This window comes from Crinia signifera, chromosome 11 (genome assembly GCF_055691185.1).
Source record: "Crinia signifera chromosome 11, ASM5569118v1, whole genome shotgun sequence".
Taxonomy (NCBI): domain Eukaryota; kingdom Metazoa; phylum Chordata; class Amphibia; order Anura; family Myobatrachidae; genus Crinia; species Crinia signifera.
The window spans coordinates 120,198,522-120,217,577 of NC_139227.1; the positions used below are offsets into that span (position 1 = coordinate 120,198,522).

General features: G+C 45.9%; 1 protein-coding gene across 4 annotated transcripts in view; it reads left to right on the plus strand.

Annotated features, from left to right (window-relative positions):
• The window catches only part of CTTN (cortactin), a 34,755-nt gene extending 16,713 nt beyond the window's left edge, over window positions 1-18,042 (plus strand). Inside the window, exons 5-17 of one of the 4 annotated variants that reach the window (XM_083164569.1) lie at window positions 1,823-1,933; window positions 2,755-2,809; window positions 4,066-4,176; window positions 5,252-5,360; window positions 6,013-6,125; window positions 8,603-8,713; window positions 10,270-10,325; window positions 10,754-10,823; window positions 11,689-11,834; window positions 12,426-12,518; window positions 13,804-13,948; window positions 16,003-16,074; window positions 16,376-18,042. In XM_083164569.1, the coding sequence (XP_083020695.1) occupies window positions 1,823-1,933; window positions 2,755-2,809; window positions 4,066-4,176; window positions 5,252-5,360; window positions 6,013-6,125; window positions 8,603-8,713; window positions 10,270-10,325; window positions 10,754-10,823; window positions 11,689-11,834; window positions 12,426-12,518; window positions 13,804-13,948; window positions 16,003-16,074; window positions 16,376-16,509 (1,326 nt within the window). In that variant the 3' untranslated portion in view covers window positions 16,510-18,042. The remainder of the gene's footprint in view (window positions 1-1,822; window positions 1,934-2,754; window positions 2,810-4,065; window positions 4,177-5,251; window positions 5,361-6,012; window positions 6,126-8,602; window positions 8,714-10,269; window positions 10,326-10,753; window positions 10,824-11,688; window positions 11,835-12,425; window positions 12,519-13,803; window positions 13,949-16,002; window positions 16,075-16,375) is intronic. The other 3 variants (XM_083164571.1, XM_083164570.1, XM_083164572.1) reach the window with 3 other exon arrangements.
• Window positions 18,043-19,056: the final 1,014 nt, after the last annotated feature.

The following is a 19,056-nucleotide window of genomic DNA, read 5'->3' on the forward strand; positions in this document are numbered from 1 at the left end:
GTCGGTCCGGTCACATGCGGCTAAATAAGCATAAAATGGTCCCGACGCGATGCCCCCGATTTCCCATAGGGAACAATGTTAAATGGCTCAATTTACCCAAATCAACAGGGAACAATGTTAAATGGTCCAGAAACCCCCCAAAACACCCCAGAACAGTGAAATGGCCCCCCAAAATTAGTTAACGCCACCCCACGATCAACGTGAACCCGAAGCGTGGCGAGCGCAGCGGTACGCGTCCTCCGACCTTTTTATACCCCCACTATCCACGTCGGCGTGGAGTTGAGAATAGAATAGTGTGGCGAGCGCAGCGAGGGGACGCGGATACCTTCACAGGTAAACGCGTCCCCTCGCGGGCTTCACAGGTGTCCGCGTCGCCACGGACACCTGTGAAACCGGCGAGGGGACGCGTATAACTGTGAAGGTATCCGCGTCCCCTCGCTGCGCTCGCCACGCTTCGGGCTCGCTGCGCTCGCCACACTATTCTATTCTCAACTCCACGCTGACGTGGATAGTGGGGGTATGAAAAGGTCGGAGGACGCGTACCGCCGCCCCTAGCGGGCTCGCTGCGCTCGCCATGCTTCGGGTTCACGTTGATCGTGGGGTGGCGTTAACTAATTTTGGGGGGCCATTTCACTGTTCTGGGGTGTTTTGGGGGGTTTCTGGACCATTTAACATTGTTCCCTGTTCATTTGGGTAAATTGAGGCATTTAACATTGTTCCCTATGGGAAATCGGGGGCATCGCGTCAGGACCATCGCATGCGATTTTTTAGCACGCATGCGATGCGACCGATTAGAATCGGTGTGGCCGTGCTAGGAAACAAGTACCAAATTGGCACTTTTCAAAGTTTTTAGGGCTAGTTTAGAATTGGCCTATTCAATGCCGATTTTTCGACTAGTAGAAAAATTCAGTATGGTCCAAAAACATGTGGATCAGCGAAATTGTGGCGGTTTTTGACCGTTTTTAGTCATTTTTTGGTCAATAGTGGTTAACGTTTCCAGAATTTAGAGACCCCACGGCATTCGTGTTAACCCTTTCAGGTCCAATGTCTAGTCAAGCTCAACAGCCCTAGCGCTAATAGATCCAATGGGCGAGACACTTTGAAATAAGAACCTTAACATCGTTCAACATTCAATGTAGACCTTTTTTGAATAATGAAAACCCCAAAAAATTACAATTTAGCCTTTTGCAGTCCAATTTTTTTTTTGCAATTCAAACAGTGGTTTAAATGAATTTACTTTTTATTATTATTCAAAAATGGTCTGCATTGAATGATGTTAAGGTTCTTATTTTAAAGTGTCTCACCACTGGATCTGCTACTAGCGCTATTGAGCCTGAATAGATGTTGGACCTGAAAGGGTTAAACATTTTAAACCAGACTGTTTGAATTGCAAAGAACAATTTGGACTGCAAACAGTTAATAGTATCTGGGGTTGACCTGGCTGCTGTACAACGAACACAGTGAAGGTCCAGCTCTTAGGGCCAATGACAAGCCAGGAAACAGCCGCCAAATGAGATGAGTGCGTAAAAGAGCCATTGAAACGGCTGCCAGCTGATTAACCAGCCTGGCACGGAGCCCGATCGTCCCTCAGATGTGGGCAGCTCTGTCTGTGTGCAAGTAACGGGAAGCGGTGGGTGGAATAATCTCCGGCTCCAGGGCTGATCTGGCCAATGGAACAGACCCTTTCCTCTCTGCACGTGCCAAGTCCCAATCACATGGCCAGAGTTGCAGCTGACCGGCGGCTGTGCAGGTATTTCCAGGTGCTGCCGCCACTAAAATTCGGTATTGCTAAACGTAAATCTGCCTCTCTCTCTCCTCCTAGTCTGCGGTTGGACACGAGTACCAGGCAAAGCTGTCCAAGCACTGCTCGCAGTCCGATTCCGTGAAGGGTTTCGGTGGGAAGTTCGGTGTCCAGACAGATCGTGTGGATCAGGTGAGGAAACCTCTTATGCGTGTGAAGTGGTTACAACTCGTGAAACGCAAACAAATCATCTTGTTGCACAATATATTGTTTGAGCCTTTCTGTACGAGCATGTGGTTTTATTATTGTCCTAAATATATATTTGTTAAGCTACTACGTTTATATTAAACTCCATTTGAAATGAGCCCACGTCCCTGTAGACATGTGCTTAATAGATGCCAATGAATTTGCAACTATAGTCCTGTGCGATCTGGGTGAATTCGGTTATTTTTTGTATCCCATAAAAGCTATCCGCTAGATTTGAACTTTTTAGACGCTGGACTCCAGTCGTGTGCCCTTTATCGCTCATCGTGCTGAGAAAAGGAACGATTTCGGAGAAGTCATTAGTTGGGTGTGCAAAGCACTCCTATATAACAACTTAATAGTGGTCTTTTATGCTCTTTTCCTTTTCAACCTTGCGGTGTACAAAGCAAGACGGACTTGTGTCATCTCACGTGTGCATTGCACCTACGTTTGCCTCCCTTGAATGCTACCCTTTAATGGCTTCAAAGTTTACCTCTGGCGATCACGAAAGGCACAGAGCCTGTAGGGAAAGCCTGCTGGGGGGGGGACAGACATGTCTCTTCTGTACAGATGGCACGCTGGCATCTTCTATAAAGTAAAACGCAGTCCCATCCCTGTAGAAGTCATCCTTTTCTGATGATTGCCGTCTTCTGTCATAATTGCACCATCAGGAACAGTCACAGAAATAGATTTTTTTCTTTCATTATTTGTGGTTCAGTATGTCTGATTAAATGGTCCGTGTATTCTAATTATGTTGTGTACACCTACAGTCTGCTATGAGCTTCGAATACCAAGGGAAGACTGAAAAACACGCGTCCCAGAAAGGTGAGTGTGTGCAGGCCTAATACACGTGTGTCTTGTATGTCGATTTGCGATCTCCACTTCTTTTTTTGTACTTAAATAGAATCTGAGCACGTTTTCCTCCCTCTGTTAGTCTGTGTGTGATTTTCTTTTGACCTGGTTGTATATAACTGAACCTGTTCTTATAATGACCATGTTAAAAGCAGCACAGATTGTTTCAGGATATGTGTGCTGATCTTATGGAAGGTAGTTACAAATTATGTAGCTGTGTAACAAGGGTGCGGCTGCATACGATACAGACAGCATCCAGATAAGATTACGTGACTGGAAGGAGGAAGGTTTCCCAACAGTACACATTAGCAATGTGACACCGCTGCAGGAAACTCCTGCTCTTCCTAGGCTTGCTCCAACCTCGCTTGCCTACTCAATCTACACCTCCCATCCCGTACCGTCTCCTATAGGCCTGGTCTCGTAACACCAAACATCAGTACATCCTATATTGTCCCTGGCTCTCTCTCCAACTACTGCCCTTCTGTTTTGCAGACAAGATTCTTGACCCTTGAGAGACTTGTCACCACTCTCCCCTCCTGCCACTCCCCCCCACCCCCCCACCCCCCCCTTACACCCACTGGTGCGCTGAGAGTGGCCGATTGGCGGGACTGAAGCCGCAGTATGAGGTCACATCTGTATATGAATAAATAGTACTTATATAGGAGACTGTATAGACCAAGGGTTCCTAAACTTTCTTCAATCACGGCGCCCTAGAGTATCAGCATTTTTTTTCATAGCCCCCTTAGGATAGATTTTTTTTTTTTTTTCATAGCCCCCTTAGGATAGATTTTTTTTTTTTTTTTATATGGATACATTTGAGAAAATATTGAATGAAGTAAATTGTGCCTAGTTGTCATTCTTGGGGTCAGTTAAGTGGTGGTGTACAGTTGTTCTTCTGATTCGCTACATGTTTTATGATGAGCCGCCACTAGCACTTGTTTTACCTAGAACTGTGACTATAAATTATTTAATGTGGTCTTGGACTACCGACCTGAAGCACCCCTGCAAGAGTCTTGCACCCCTGGCTGCCTAGGCACATGGCTTGGGAACCACAGGTATAGACTGTGATAGAGACACCACTGAGTGGGTGCCGCTGATATTCCTGCTGTCTGTCAGCATTAGAAATGTGTGTTAGCCCTACAATGTAATGTTAGTGGGGAGAATGTTGGTGACCCCAGATTCTGTAACCTCTTCAATAGTCCATGTAACGGGGATGTGATCTCTTTCAGATTACACCAGTGGCTTCGGGGGCAAATACGGAGTGCAAGCTGACCGCGTGGACAAAAGTGCTGTTGGCTTCGATTACAAGGGAAAAACTGAGAAGCACGAGTCCCAGAAAGGTTGGTGTCAAAATGAGACTGGTGACCGGGATCAGTCTCCTGGAACCCCTTTTCAAGAGCGTAGGGGCGTCTTTCTTCCCGGGATCTCCCATCTCCTACACAGGCCTCATACCTATGGACGTACTTTGCAAATTCTACTAGTAATCTTTTTTTTGAACTAGCTGGGCATATTGTACCTGGCTTCTACAGAGAAATCCTCCTTCAGAGCATTGTATTATCTTAGCTGATATGTATTCTAGTAAGCCCGCTCAAAGCAAATGCCTCGAAAGCTAGTTTGCTGCCTTGTGATTGCCTCTGTGTTTGTGCATGTGTGAGAGAAATATATAGATGATCTTTCTTGGCCATGACTATATAGAACTTGTGTACTTATGTCCCGTGCACAGATCCAAGCATATTTTGCTGTTTAATATAATGCTGGGCACACAGCAGGATGATTTGGGTTCAATTCCCCCAGTTTCAACGCGTTTTGCGACCGATTGTATGTAAAAAGTTCAGAATTGTATTTGTTTTTACTGCGATTGTGATCTGATGTGTGCGCCCCTGCCGGTAGTCTGTTGGTCATCTGTCGGATTGGAGATTTTACCTACTGCAGTAAAGATTCTGCATCTACATTCGATTGGGTACCGATCGTGTGTGTTTGTATACGCCAATCCATCTTGGCACCATTGTGCTATTTCAAAGAAATTCGTTTCAGGACACTGGAAGCAGGTCTGCCTGGCAGATAAGTTCTGATGTTCCTCTTACCGTGTCACCAATACCGGTCTCTGAGTGTTCAGCTAGAGGAATATTTGGACACTTGTCCTAAATCGTCCTGGGACTTTAGTCTTGGGTGTTACACTTGCTGTTTTGGCTCATTGAAGGCTGTTTTCATCCCATTAACCGTTCTTTGGAAGCAACCGCTTGGCTGAGTTTCGGGGAGTTTGTAAAAGAACAGCTAGAACTATGGGGAGGTGGGGATCATGGGTGTGTGCGCGGTGTACGCAGGGGGGGGGGGGGCTGAAGAGCTGGTATAAGGGATCCACAACAGATTAAATGCATCTAGTTTAGGGCTCAATTTTCTGATCTTCCTCCGCAGATTATTCCACTGGCTTTGGTGGCAAGTACGGAGTGCAGGCAGACCGCGTAGATAAGAGCGCTGTTGGATTCGATTACCAGGGAAAAACTGAGAAACACGAGTCCCAGAAAGATTTGTGCTGTATTTCATATTAGCCTATTTCTCTTAAACACAGTAGGAGTAAGGGGGAGAGACAGTTTTTGGTTCTATTTCTGGATCACCCTCTTTGCAAAATATATTCCTGTCCATGAGGAATTGAAATAGGGCGATGCTCTGCAGGTGTCTCGTTGTGTGAATAAACTACTGCAAATTATGAATACAGAAGGCAAAGCGAATGCGCTACTACCGAGTTGGTCTTCAGCAGTACTGGCCGCACTCTACACTTTTTAGTGCTCCCTAAAAAAAAAAAATCCCACCACTTTTTTTCCCATCAGGGGCTGGCAGCTCCGCTGAGCACAACATCAGCCACTGCTCAGCCCTGCACCCTGATGTTAGCAAGTTCACTCCACACCTAGCCGGAGGGAAGGAGCCAGAGCCGGGCAGCGGCACTGCCCAGCACTAAGCAGCACAGGCAGTGGCAGTCCTGAGAATTGTCCTGGCTTGCCAGTCTGAGCACTGGAGCATAGCCCGGAAATTTCTACGGTGTATCACTGAAGGGGTTAAAGTCACACCTCGCAAAACATCATGGGTGTATGTGGGACAGTAGTAGTGGTATATCAAATGAAATATTGTTTTTTTTGTTTTGTTTGTAAATTAAAAACGTGTGTTCTTTTAAAATTTTTAGATTATTCCAAAGGTTTTGGTGGGAAATATGGCGTCGATAAGGACAATGTAGACAAGAGCGCTGTTGGGTTCGAGTACCAAGGGAAGACAGAAAAGCACGAATCCCAGAAAGGTTCAGTATGCGTACAGCCCCTCCCCCTATTGTCCCTGGCAGGCCTATGTGGTTAGGGACACGTCGAACTTATGTCAGGCGCTGTGCCGGATACTGGGGGATTCTATTTAGCTCTGGTTAAGTGAACAGAGGGCTTCAGACCACGGCAGGTGTCGAACGTGCGGTCTCCCGACACCGTCATTGGTTTGCCTCAACCTGCAGATGGGGAGAAAAAAAACTAACGCTTTAATTATATTTACCTCCTAATTCTGACTTGGTGGTCAATTCAATTAGGAGCACAAGGGGCAAGTTGACTTTGCAGTGGCAACAGCAGGGGAACCTCGCCCCGTCGTAGCCCAATCTTGCCCCGGACTTGGGGATTTTTGAGCACAGCCCTATGATGCTGACCTAGTTGCTCCTAATTGAATGGAATCCTTAATATGATGTTTCTTTAGCTAAAGATGGCAGCAGATACTGATTTAAATGCATCTAGAAAACTACAACTGCCTAAGTATATTGCTGTCAAATAATTTTGTTGGGAAATGTAATGGTTATTTGGCATAAAGCCTTACTCCAATATAATATATGACGCTCCCTAACATCCAGTATAAAGCCTCCGCCTGTTATAGTTAACCACTTGATTCTACTGACACCTGGTGGATGACGCAGGAAGAGGTGTGCTTATATTTGGTCAACCTAGTCATAATCTTGACCTGCTCGCAATGTCCACATTGACCAAGTCAACATTCATCGTGATGAGAATGTCGACATAAAAATTCCCTGGTGGGCTAGCGATGTTTTCTGCGTCCAACAGTGATCTTATTTTGACTTCTAGCTCCCCCTGGTGGCTAACTGTAATTGCCACTCCCGCAGCCTAACCCTAACGTCTCTTCCTGCCACTTAACCTTAACCTCTGCTGCTGGTCGCTGCAGAAGATCATAATTTCACAAGCGACATTCCGCACTTGTTTACATGGTCAATGTCGACATTGTAACAAATTCTATGTTGTTTTAAATTATTTGGGGGTGGCCAAACCGGTCCTCGGGATCTACCAATGGTCCACATTTTCCGAATCAGCTAGCTGGTGCACAGGTGTAGTCATTACTAACTGTCACATTCCCCAGATCACCTAGCTGGTGCACAGCTGTAGTCATTACTAACGGTCACATTCCCCAGATCACCTAGCTGGTGCACAGCTGTAGTCATTACTAACTGTCACATTCCCCAGATCACCTAGCTGGTGCACAGGTGCAGTCATTACTAACTGTCACATTATCAAGCATTCATTTCTACTATAGATCACAGGTTGCCTGAAAAACATGAACTGTAGGTAGATCTTGAGGACAGGTTTGGCCACCCCTGACCTAGAAGGACCTTATCTGTACATGTCCTGTTCTAACAATTCGGCAAGGGGCCAGAATATAGTAACATTTTATAAAAGATAGATATCTGAAGTGGAACTAGCCTTTTCCTTAGCAGTAAATGCTGCCACCTCTAGCACAGAGACTGTTGGGGAAACGTAACTTCATTCTAACTTGTTTCTGAATGTCTACGGTTCTTGCAGTCTATTTTTCTCGTGGTTCTGCGTCACGTTCCTGCAGCCGCGTAGCAAAAGGCTACTGACGCACATCCTCCCCCTCCCCCGTCATCCTGGATGATGTGTCCCTTCTACCCATGTAACCTCATCGAGTATAATGTGTCCTGTGTAAAAGGAGTTCTCCTAATGAGCAAGTTAAATGGAAATTGCTGTAAATTGTTATAAATAAGTTGTTCTTGCTAAATATATAAGAAACAAAAATGTACCTATAGAGCCAGTGTTCATTCTAGCACCCTGCAACTTTGAAATCCTGTGCAGTTCCTCTTCCCGGCCTTGGGTGTCTCTCTCTGCTGTGGTGCTGCTAGCACAGGTCTGGTCTGTATCTGCGCTGAAATACATACCACACTGTGCTAGAAGTATCACAGCAGAGACTCACTTCAGGCAGGGAATGGGAACTGCACAGATTTTCAAAGATGCAAGGTATGCAGCATCAAGTGTGTGGCAGTAGGTGACGTGGCCTAAAGTCTATAGTGGAACTACATGTGCCAGTATTCTCTACCAGAAAACGGCACAGCGGCCATGCTGGTTTTGTAGTTACACCGGTCTCCGAGAACAACAGGTTGATTTGGTCGGCCTTACTTGTATACTTGTGGGTGTTTCCAGATGCCGATTCATGGAGGATCAGCTTAGATTGAGGATCTCCAGAGCGTTTAGTTCTGGATCACCCTAAATCTCACCCTTTTGTCCGAAAGTGCCGCCTGTAAATGAGACCTTTACATTTGCTATCTACCTGTTCTTCTGTCCCTGTATAAAATCATTCAGCCGATCCTTTCATCAGAGCTCAATTTCCATTTAGCGGGCTCACCCTATAATGACTTTAATACTGTATACTAAGCTACAGCATAACCTGTGCATGGGGTGTCTCTCCTTCCTAATGGCACGTGGATTTCTGTGTGCGTAGACTATGTGAAAGGGTTTGGAGGAAAGTTTGGTGTGCAGACAGACAGACAAGACAAGTGTGCGCTGGGATGGGATCACCAAGAGAAACTGCAGCTACACGAATCCCAAAAAGGTATTCTGCAACGTGACGACTCGGTGTTATCCTGTGTGTGTGTGTGATTGTCACTGAGTCTTACCCTGTATGATGCTTCTCCTGTATCTCCCTCACGGTGTTCTGTAACCTGCGCCTGGTTTGCTGGTTCTTGGGAGTGGGTGTTTCACACTAATACGGTTTGCGCCGACACAGCTGGACAAGTCCTGTAGAATGGCACTGTGGGTTCTAGAACGCCCTATTAATTGGGTGTAGAGTCTTTCATATATTCTTGAAGTTCTGTACTGTGTTGTCTTGCCTTAGCTACACCTACACAAAGCACTTTTGTTTATTTTTTTTCTTTATTTTTTAAATAAAAATATATGGCTACAACAAAATAATGGTGCGTTAGTTTGACATGACCATACACAACACCACATGATATTCCGAAAGACTAATGAGAAAGGAAAGGAGACGATTATGCAAAATATGAATTATAGTTCTCTGACCAGACTGTAAGAATGGTTAGAAGATCCCACCTATCTCTGATGATTAGGAAGTCTTAGACCCCTACACACTTAGCATGTTATTAGGGAGAGTGAGAAATGTGCAGTATACTGACTGTCCAGTAGGGGGCAGTGGCCATCACCCTAGAGTCCTCCTACATATTCTTCATTGGTTGGAGCAAAGCTTTTGGTAAGTAGAAATTAGCTTTAATGACAGTCCCCGTTGAATACTATCCAGGTGCGACTTATTAGTGGTTTTGAAGGTAGATGTGTAAAAGCTGCTATGAAATGACGGAAACGGATTGGTTGCCATGAGCAACTTCACTTTATCCCCCTCAAAGGTCTCCTACATCTCCGTCTTGGTCAATTATAACTATTCGTCCCTACAAGATCCAACCTCGACTAACGGGCAAATTCAGATATGTTCGGTCATTTACTACGCCGGAAAGAGAGTAGTAACCTCAGGCTTTAAATCCCGATTCTAGTCAATTACAGCCCCTTTCCTTGTGCGGTAACCCCATAGAGTTGTTCACTAATAGACCCTGGGATAAGTTCCTGCAGCTATGGGTAAACCGTTTTGCCACAGGGCATTTGACACAGCGGGGTAGATGTATGAAGCAGTGATGAGGGAGGGGAAGTGATAAAGTGCCTGGTACTGTATCACCGGCCAATCAGCTCCTGACTGTTCCTTTTTAAACCCAGCCTGTAACTTAACAGTCAGGAGCTGATTGGCCGGTGATACAGTACCAGGCACTTTATCACTTCCCCTCCCTTATCACTGCTTCATACATCTACCCCCTGATTTCTGTTCAAGTCTCCTCCGAAACAAATCCGCATTAACGGGAACCTGCGAGCTATTATTGAATAACTCCGACAGATGAGTAAGATGGCGGAAATTAACCGCGGCTAGTCAAACTGCCGCTTAGCATTGATTTGAGGGTAAAGACTATTCATGTCCATTTCTGGGTACCCCCCCCCCCCTTCCCCAGTGTCCGTAGATTGCCTACCAGCAGCCAATGCCCAGGGGAATTACCCCCTCCCCCTTTACCAATGATATTTCCCCATTTAGTGATTTGTGCATCCTTACTGTAGATTACTCCAAGGGATTCGGTGGAAAGTACGGAGTGCAGAAAGATCGCATGGACAAGGTAAGAGTAACAAGCTTATAATGGGGCAGATGTATTAGGCCTGGTGAAGAGATAATGCGGATAACGCATCAGCCATGTTTTAAAACGGACATTAAGGAGTTAATCGGCTGGTGCGTTATCGCCGTCTCCTCTTTATCTCTTCACCGGATGTAATGCATCTGCCCATTGTTGGACCCCTGTTGTAGTGGGGAGAGGGCTGTGAGCTCGGATCAAGCATCTGCACAACTCAGATTGAAATAAATTGTTCAGCGCACGCTTCCATCGGTTCTACCTGTGCATCATGCTCCATTAGCAGTAATGTTGGATGTGCCCTACCTCCAATGTCTGATACAGCTCTCAGTATGGTCTGCATGCAATGTAGTGCAAAGATGAGAATGACCTGTGATAAACCATCTGTGTAAGGTGCTGATCCTGGCCTCCGTTTGCAGGCAGCGTCCAACTTTGAAGATGTGGAGAAAGTGGCTCCGAGTTATCAGAGAACGCGGCCGGTGGAAGCTGGTATGTAATGACCCCGCGACGTGGTGAATGTCTCTAAGGAGGACAAGATTAGATGTCGTCTATGGCAACCAATCCGATTTGGGCTATCCGATGAGCGGAGGTGCAGGGGGGTCCGTGCCGCCGGGGTACCTGCGGTGCTGTGTATTAAGCGGGCGGGGTCCCTGCAGTGATTAGGAAATAACTAGCGCTATCTGCCGGGCGGCGGCACGGGAAGCGCTGCTGGGTTTAAAAACCCTGGCCACACGCTGATTGGCTGAGAATCAGCCATTCTGCGTGTGGCCAGTGTTTTCAAACCTCTGCTCATCTCCATCCGGGGGGGGGGGGGGGGGGCGCTAACTTGACCAGACGGCGCAGCAGGTACCCCTCAGACCCCTGCACCCAATTAACCTCCCGGACCCTCGCGTGCCCCCCACCTCCCCCTCGCCTGGGGCGCTCCAGTGCCTTGCACCGGCCCTGGGGAAATACCTATATATTTACAGTATATGGGGCCCAATACCTTGTACATCATCAGTGCTTCGGGTACATACAGAAGGTTGAACCTCAATTTGGCGATCTGAACCTTGGATACACCGGTATCCTCCCCCAGGAACTGAGATATCTCTTTATATATCGTTTGGGTTTCTCTTTTACTGTTGTATATATTTTAGTATTCCAGTATGTAAGGCGTAAAATGACATACTAGGGATAAGGCCCTTTAGTAGGCACCTGTGCGTGACCGGAGTGGATGGCAGCCAATGTGTGATACGTGCCGGTAATCCTGACAGCACAAGTGCCCGTTCTTTGTCCGCTTGAGCGCCTCTATTATTCACGCGGGCTAAAAACCGATAAGACTGTAGTTGGACTCTGATCTTTATTATCCTTTTAGAGGGGAACAAAGCCAGCAGCATTCGGGCGAACTTTGAGAACCTGGCCAAGGACAAGGAGCTGGAGGACCGTAAGAAGGCGGAGGCGGAGAGAGCACAGAGGATGGAGCGGGAGAAGCAGGAACAGGATGAGGCCCGCAGGAAGCAGGTCAGTGTCTGCCTGAGGCTGGGAGAACTCTTTATGTGGTACCTTAGGCCTGATTCATACTCACGTACCCATAGTTTTACTTCTATGTCCCGATGGTTACTGCCGGGGGGACTCGGATCAGAAGTGCATGGAGATCCATGCAATGCCATTAGGCGTAATAGGTGGGTATTGTAGTCAACGCTGTATGGTAATGAATGAAAAAGTATTCCAAAGAGAAGAGCAGATATTATACCATGTGATACTATAGCTTGGCCACTAGAGGGCAGTGTTGCCTTTAGAGCAGGCTGTAGATTTTTTACTTTTCCTTTCGGAAGGAAACTCTATGGCAGCTCTTGATTCATTGATTTGTGTATGTATGTATATTATTCTTATACTATTGGTTGTGGCATCAGCTATGAAATATTGACAGTATGCAGCAATTGATTTTCATGTGGAACACGTGTGCTCACACAGCTGCAGTTACAGTATATACAATAGCTTACGTCAGCAATGATGTGCATAGATCATACTCCCACGCAGGGAAACCGTTTGTATGGGATCTGATTTGGACAGAATAAAATAACTTCATGTTTCTCTGCTTGTTATGTCAAGGAGCAAGACAAAGCCACCAAACCTGCGTCTCCTCCTCCGTCCCCCAGGCCCCGAATTGTGGCTGAAGAGGCCCCGGCAAGCCCCGTATATGAGGTATGAGGGGTGATGTCGCTGAATAGTCAACAATACATGTCTAGTACCATTGACTAATAAAACTATATAACACCTTGGTAGTGGGAGTAGTATTGTTTGGTTACAGCAGGCAGTGGCCCTCCAACTGTTTGTTTATTTATTTATTAACAGTTTCTTATATAGCGCAGCATATTCCGTTGCGCTTTACAATAGCAGACAGTGATACAACAAAACAGGGTATTTACAGACAGTCAAAATGTAGGAGGGCCCTGCTCGCAAGCTTACAATCTATAGGGAAATAGGTATTGATACATAAGGATAGATACTGTATTCTTTATTGCATCGATTCCACCAGAACGCAAGGTTCTATGACTGGTTCTGGATTTTGATAGGCTTGCCTGAAGAGATGAGTTTTTATGGAACGCTTATAGGTTTGGAAACTGGAGGAGAGTCTTATTGTGCTTGGGAGGGCATTCCACAGAGTGGGTGCAGCCCGAAGAAAGTCCTGCAGTCGGGAATGGGAGCGAGTAATGAGTGTGGATGAGAGACGCAGATCTTGGGAGGAGCGTAGAGGTCGTGTTGGATGATATTTTGAGATAAGAGAAGATATGTATGTTGGTGTAGTTTGGTTTATGGCTTTGGAATTTTAAATATGTTTTTTAGGTGCATGTGGCATGATTTTGAGACAGATTGAATGTGGGGTACAAAGGAAAGTTCTGAGTCAAGGATAACACCTAGGCAGCGAGCTTGAGAGGTTGTGAAACTACACCTCCCAGCATGCCTTGCAATAGTTTTAGCATCCCCTAATGGCAAAACTGTGGCAAGGCATGATGGGACTTGTAGTTTTACTACAGCTGGAGGACCACAGTTTGGCCATCCCTGGATTACGGCCTTTTTTAGTCAGTGCGGACATTTCTATTGTCCGTGTTTTTAATACTGCAGCAGGGATGTCACCAAGGATTCTAGCTGGTGTCCATCTCTGGCTAATTGCTGTTGCATAGACCAGACATGTCCAAACTGTATCCCTCCAGCTGTAGTAAAACTACACATCCCAGCATGCCTTGCCATAATTTTAGCATTCACTAATAGCAAAACTGTGGCAAGGCATGATGGGACCTGTAGTTTCACAACAGCTGGAGGGCCATAGTTTGGACTTGCCTGGCATAGACCCTCTAATCTTGTTCCTCTTCAACCTGAATTGATCACATGACAAAAAGTCACCTGTCCGTGCGCTGTTTGTGACATGTGATACAGGCGCTAACACCACAGGGGACCCATACATTTTCCTCTTCCTTCCATGGTGCAGGACGCCGCTCCTTTACGTGAGCAGCCAGAGAAAGCCGCCCCCGAGAACATCTCTACCGAGGAGTCCGATTACCACGATGTCGTGAGCCACAAGGCTGAAGCTCCGGTCACAGAGGCTGTGTACGAGTCGGCAGATTACCAAGATGGTAAATATAGTGGATACATCTGAGATGCACCTGACAAATTGGAGTCGGTTGAGTAATGTCTTTCACCTGCGTTTGACCGAGTTCAAACCAGGGTGATATCGATCAGACATGGGTGCATTTTTAAAATGAGAACACAGGAATTATGTTACTGTGTTTACGTCAATCGTGTGATGGTGCGTCCGTTCTTGGTTGCTATATTTGCCGGCAGCCAAATGCTCCCGTACATGAAGCCTGCACAGATCAGTGAGATTTGTGCAGTTGCTTCACTCTTAAAATGTGTAAAAAAAAAAAGTAAAAACTGGTTCAAAAAGTAAAGGGCAAATATTGTGGGAGGCCCCCCTGTATTTAAAGAACCAGCACCAGGCTCTTGGACCAGTTCTGATCACCTGTGTGGTTTAAACAAACACTGGGCTTCACCGTCCGGGGAAACACATGCTTATATTGGTACTTGCAGCCAAAGCATTACCACCCCAACTAGTCTTTTTACAAGTAGAAATATAGGTCCCATCGAGCCTCCATCACATGGTACTTTTTAAGAACCGTAAGTACCAACTTGCGGGATAAGAAATAATTGAAAAAAAGACAGGACACTAACACCGTAGAAAGAAAAATTGTATTAAACACTCACATCCTTCCCTACATCGCGTGCACCCATTCTTGTCCATTAAAATCCATTGTTTCCTGTCAAAAAATACTCACCTATTCCAGTTTAAATTGGTCCTCTTTGTTGCAAAGTAGTAATCCCTGAGTTAAAAAGAAAATGATAAATGTGGGCCCACATCAATCCCATTTCCGGAATCCTGGCCTCCACATGACCTGTGTCACTAGGAGACTAGGGCAATCCGGGAGCGCATTGTGGTGCCGCTCCCTTGATCGGCAGTGTTGCAGCACTGTTAATTACCTGCTCCCATACGTGTCTATTGTGAGATTTCTCCATAGAAGTCTATTTTGGGAACTGCGGCTATGTGGCTAACCGCAAGGTCAATTGAGGTCAAACACAAGATTGACTCCTATTAACTTTGCTGTTAACCACATAGCCGTTGTTCTCACCATAGAAGCGTATCGAAACTGGTGATTGTCAGTGCTGCAGCCCTACGTGGCGCTCCCTGATTGACTTGTACACTTTTTATAGCGGATTATCAGGTCTTTAGTGCTGTTAACCAATGATGGAAGTCCATCCTTAAATAAAACTCAAAAACAATGTGTATTTGGGGTTACTTAGTAACCGTCAGATATTATTATTGTGAAACCTGCACAGATACAAGAAGGTCCAACTTTTGGCTCTCCAGGTGCTGGGGATCACACGAAGCCAGAGGGCAGCAGTTGAGGGTGTAGATGACAACGTAATGGACAATATTCAATTGCCATATTGCACCCGAGCGATGATAGGTGATCTGCAGTAGATGTTTTTTGGGCTTATTATCGTCGGGTTTTGACCACGCATAACTGCTAAAGCTGACCCATCAAATTGGCGCGCTGCGCAAAGTCCTGTCCGAGTGCTCAGACAAGCGACTCTTCACTGATTTCAGCTCACCACCCCTGGGAGTGTGAGCTGAAGCGCCAGCAGCCAGATGCACCCGAACAGAGCTACATTTGAATAGCTCGGTTGGGTGTCCGCCAGTGGCTGTCGACGCGAAAACCTTTGACTACGGACCAAATTTTGGTGACTCAGTGGGCCGTGTTTAATGCGGCCGACCAGGAGGTCAAAAAGCGAGGATCACCGTAAACAAACGACCCTCGCTGTTTAACCCCCGCGCCAGCCGCTCACCGTATTCAATGTTCCGGCGGAATCCTTGCTGTCAGAGGATGGCGAGGTTCGCAGCTAATGCAGGGAGCCTGCTGAATTTTGCCGCGAATCTCGCTGTCTGGCGGCCACGCACACTATTTCCACCTCTCTGTAAAAACCCAGCAAGGTGGATATGTTGAATACAGTCAGCAAAGCTTGCCATCACAGCTCGCAAAAAGGCATTGAATACTGCCCAGTGCGTTGACATAGCTGAATAAAGCCTGTGGTTTTTATGCTTCTGCCACTTTTTTTTTTCTTCTCCTTTCAGTGGAAAATACATACGCCGAATATGACAGTGACCTTGGAATCACCGCCATTGCTCTGTATGACTACCAAGCAGGTAGGTGTTGTAAAGAATGACAGATTTAAACAATAAAGTTAAAACACATACTTTCGCTATTGGCTACCCTGACAGTTACCGCAACAACGCTGGGCCCGCCTCTGTGTGTGTCCACCAATCCGCACTGTGCGTTTCCACACAGCGAGTCTGCGGTAATCTATAATAAAATTGTGATGCTAAATAATGGTTTTCTGCACTCTTCCTTCTCCATGCCGGATGTTCTTTTTTTTCTTGCTTTGCCGAGGTGTTTTGTTGGGGTTGATCTTATTACTTGTATGAATCAAGTTTTTCTCTTTCCCAGCTGGTGACGACGAGATCTCTTTTGACCCCGATGACATTATCACAAATATTGAGATGATTGACGAGGGATGGTGGAGAGGGCTATGCAAGGAACGCTACGGGCTCTTCCCAGCCAATTATGTGGAACGGCAGTAGAGCAGCAGCCGCCAGTCTTCCCAGTGAGCGGATCCTGCAACGGGACCCTCTGTTCTGCAGCGCTGCACAGCGCGTTTCGCCCGTGGCAGCGCAGCAGTTCTGCAAGCTTCTCCTCTGAGCTGAATTTTGCCATAATTACCTGAGCTGGAGTCTACTACAGATCATTATATCTATATTTTTGTTTCTATTCTTTTGGAGAGGGAGCTGTGTTCTGCATATTAAACTTTTTTAATTTTTTTTTTGTTGTTCTGATCAGGCTTTTAACGTGCAGCTACCTGCTGTAAAGCTGGCAAAATGAGTTCTACAGGCTGTTAACCCATTTGCTGCCAGTTGTGCCTTCACTTCAGTGGATATTTGACCGAGGCTGATTATTAAGAGGTCCCTCCCCTACCCATTGAGTGGTTTCGTGGAAGCTGCGCCCGACAACACTACAGATAATCTTAGTTATTATACAGTTAGCCAAGATCTTTACTAGGGGCACCAGGCCTTGTGTGCCAACAAGCCAAACGTACCTGTTATGGAAGAGTTAATAGTGATCTGGTTTTATTTTTCTGCTTTGCTGCTGAAGTGACCAAGCTAGGCCGTATCTTGAGTATAACGAGAAGCCGAGGGGGTGGATACTGTAATATGTCGTCACGTTAAATATGTTTGTGCCAGGTCCAACTGTTTAGCACTGTGCACCAACGGAGATCATTGTAGTCTGACCTTGTGCTCTGAGACTGTCTCTTTTACTGCTGTCCGTTATTCTTTCCTTTCATGTCAGCTAGAATCCTCCAGTGTTACCAAAACGGCCTCAGGCTGGGGTGTATTAAAACTGTGAGTCACTTGCTTTATATAATACAATACATAAGGTCATTAATAAGGGTCAAACATAGGGTTTTTGTTTTTGTTTGTTTTTTGCTGGCGCACCTCCTCCGGGTTTTCTGTAACTCTGGGATCTGGATTAAGACCTGCAAACGTTTGAAGAACGTTAACAAAGAGACTTGGAGTTTGGAACAGTAGGAGGGGAATCCTCACCCTGATTTTACATTTTCCACCCAGCGGATGACGTGCGATATGGATCTCTCTAACCAGAGTGTCCAGCCCTCCTCTCAATAGGGACTAATCCTTCTGTGACGCCCCAGCGGCTCCCGTTTTAATTTTCAGACATAAATGGAATGTATAGTGAGGAAACATCATGAATTGTAATTTACAAGCTGAGGAAAGTAGGGGTCTTGATTATCCTTCCTTATGTTTACTTGACCATAAGCTGGTGGGGGACAACAGCCAGCTTCCAACCACATTACGGGGATGTCTTTTCTTCGCCCCCTTTCCGCACTCTTACAGTTCAAGTTTCTGAGGTTTTTGGACCAACTAGAAGGAAAAGGATCTCTTCGTGTCGGTGGAGAGGTGGGATTGTTCTGGCCCATGGAGAGGGGCGTAACATGGACTGGGTGGGTTTTTTAATCTTTCTTTTATCTGGTTTTTGCATTCTGCACTTAATTATCTATGATTTTGTAAATGATGCTTCAATAAAGTAATTTTTTCCAACCATATGAATTTCAGATTTTTTTTGGTTGTGCCTGAAATAAATAAATTTGAAAATACTCCAGGCGCATTATTACGGCTTTGTTCTTCTTCTCACAGATAATAAACACCGGCAGGGACTGATCACCGGCGGAATGGCGTATGTTCCCCAGAATACAGAGCTTTCTTTTACTTTACATGATTGTATGGGCGTCCTGATTGGCTGGCTGTCCTGCTGTGTAATACAGCGCCCCCCCCCCCCCCCCCCACCTGTCCTTAGCAGCTCATTGTCCATTGTCTCCTGAGTCCTAAGTTTTCTCACGCCTGATGCGGTCCAGTGTTTCTCCAACACTAGTGTCCGTGTGCGTCTAGATCACAATTCATTATATTCTATATAATCCGATGTCCCATCAGGTACTACCCTTAAATACTTATTTACTGCAGGTTGTATTGCCAAGTAATCTGCTTTACAGTAATAGCAGCCTGGTATACTGCCAGTGTGCCCACTATACAGTCATTCTGAACTCATGGCCAGCCGTCCCATTGACTTCTATAACTGCATTTATTTTTATCTCCTTCTGGGGCAGATGTATAAAGCCGAGTGAAAAGATGAAATCAAAGGTGATAACTCAGCATCCAATCAGCCCCTAACTGTCTAGTTTGGGTTTAACATGACATTTAGGAGCTGCCTGGCTGCACCATTATCACCTTTGATCTTATCTCCTCTTCAGGCGTAATATGTCTGCCACCATGTAGTATTAACATATTTTATGGTCCTCCATGTTGAGGATTGCCTTAAAAAAAAATTGGGTTACGTTTTTCAGGTAATCGGTTTACACCAGGCATGTCCAAACTATGGCCCTCCAGCTGTTGTGAAACTACAAGTCCCATCATGCCTTTCCACAATTTTGCAATTAGGGAATGCTAAACCTATGGCAAGGCATTCTTGGATTTGTAGTTTCACAACAGCTGGGGGGCATAGTTTGGACATGCCTGGTTTAAACAGTTTCCTCTTCTTACGCGGTGAAACTCACATGTTGG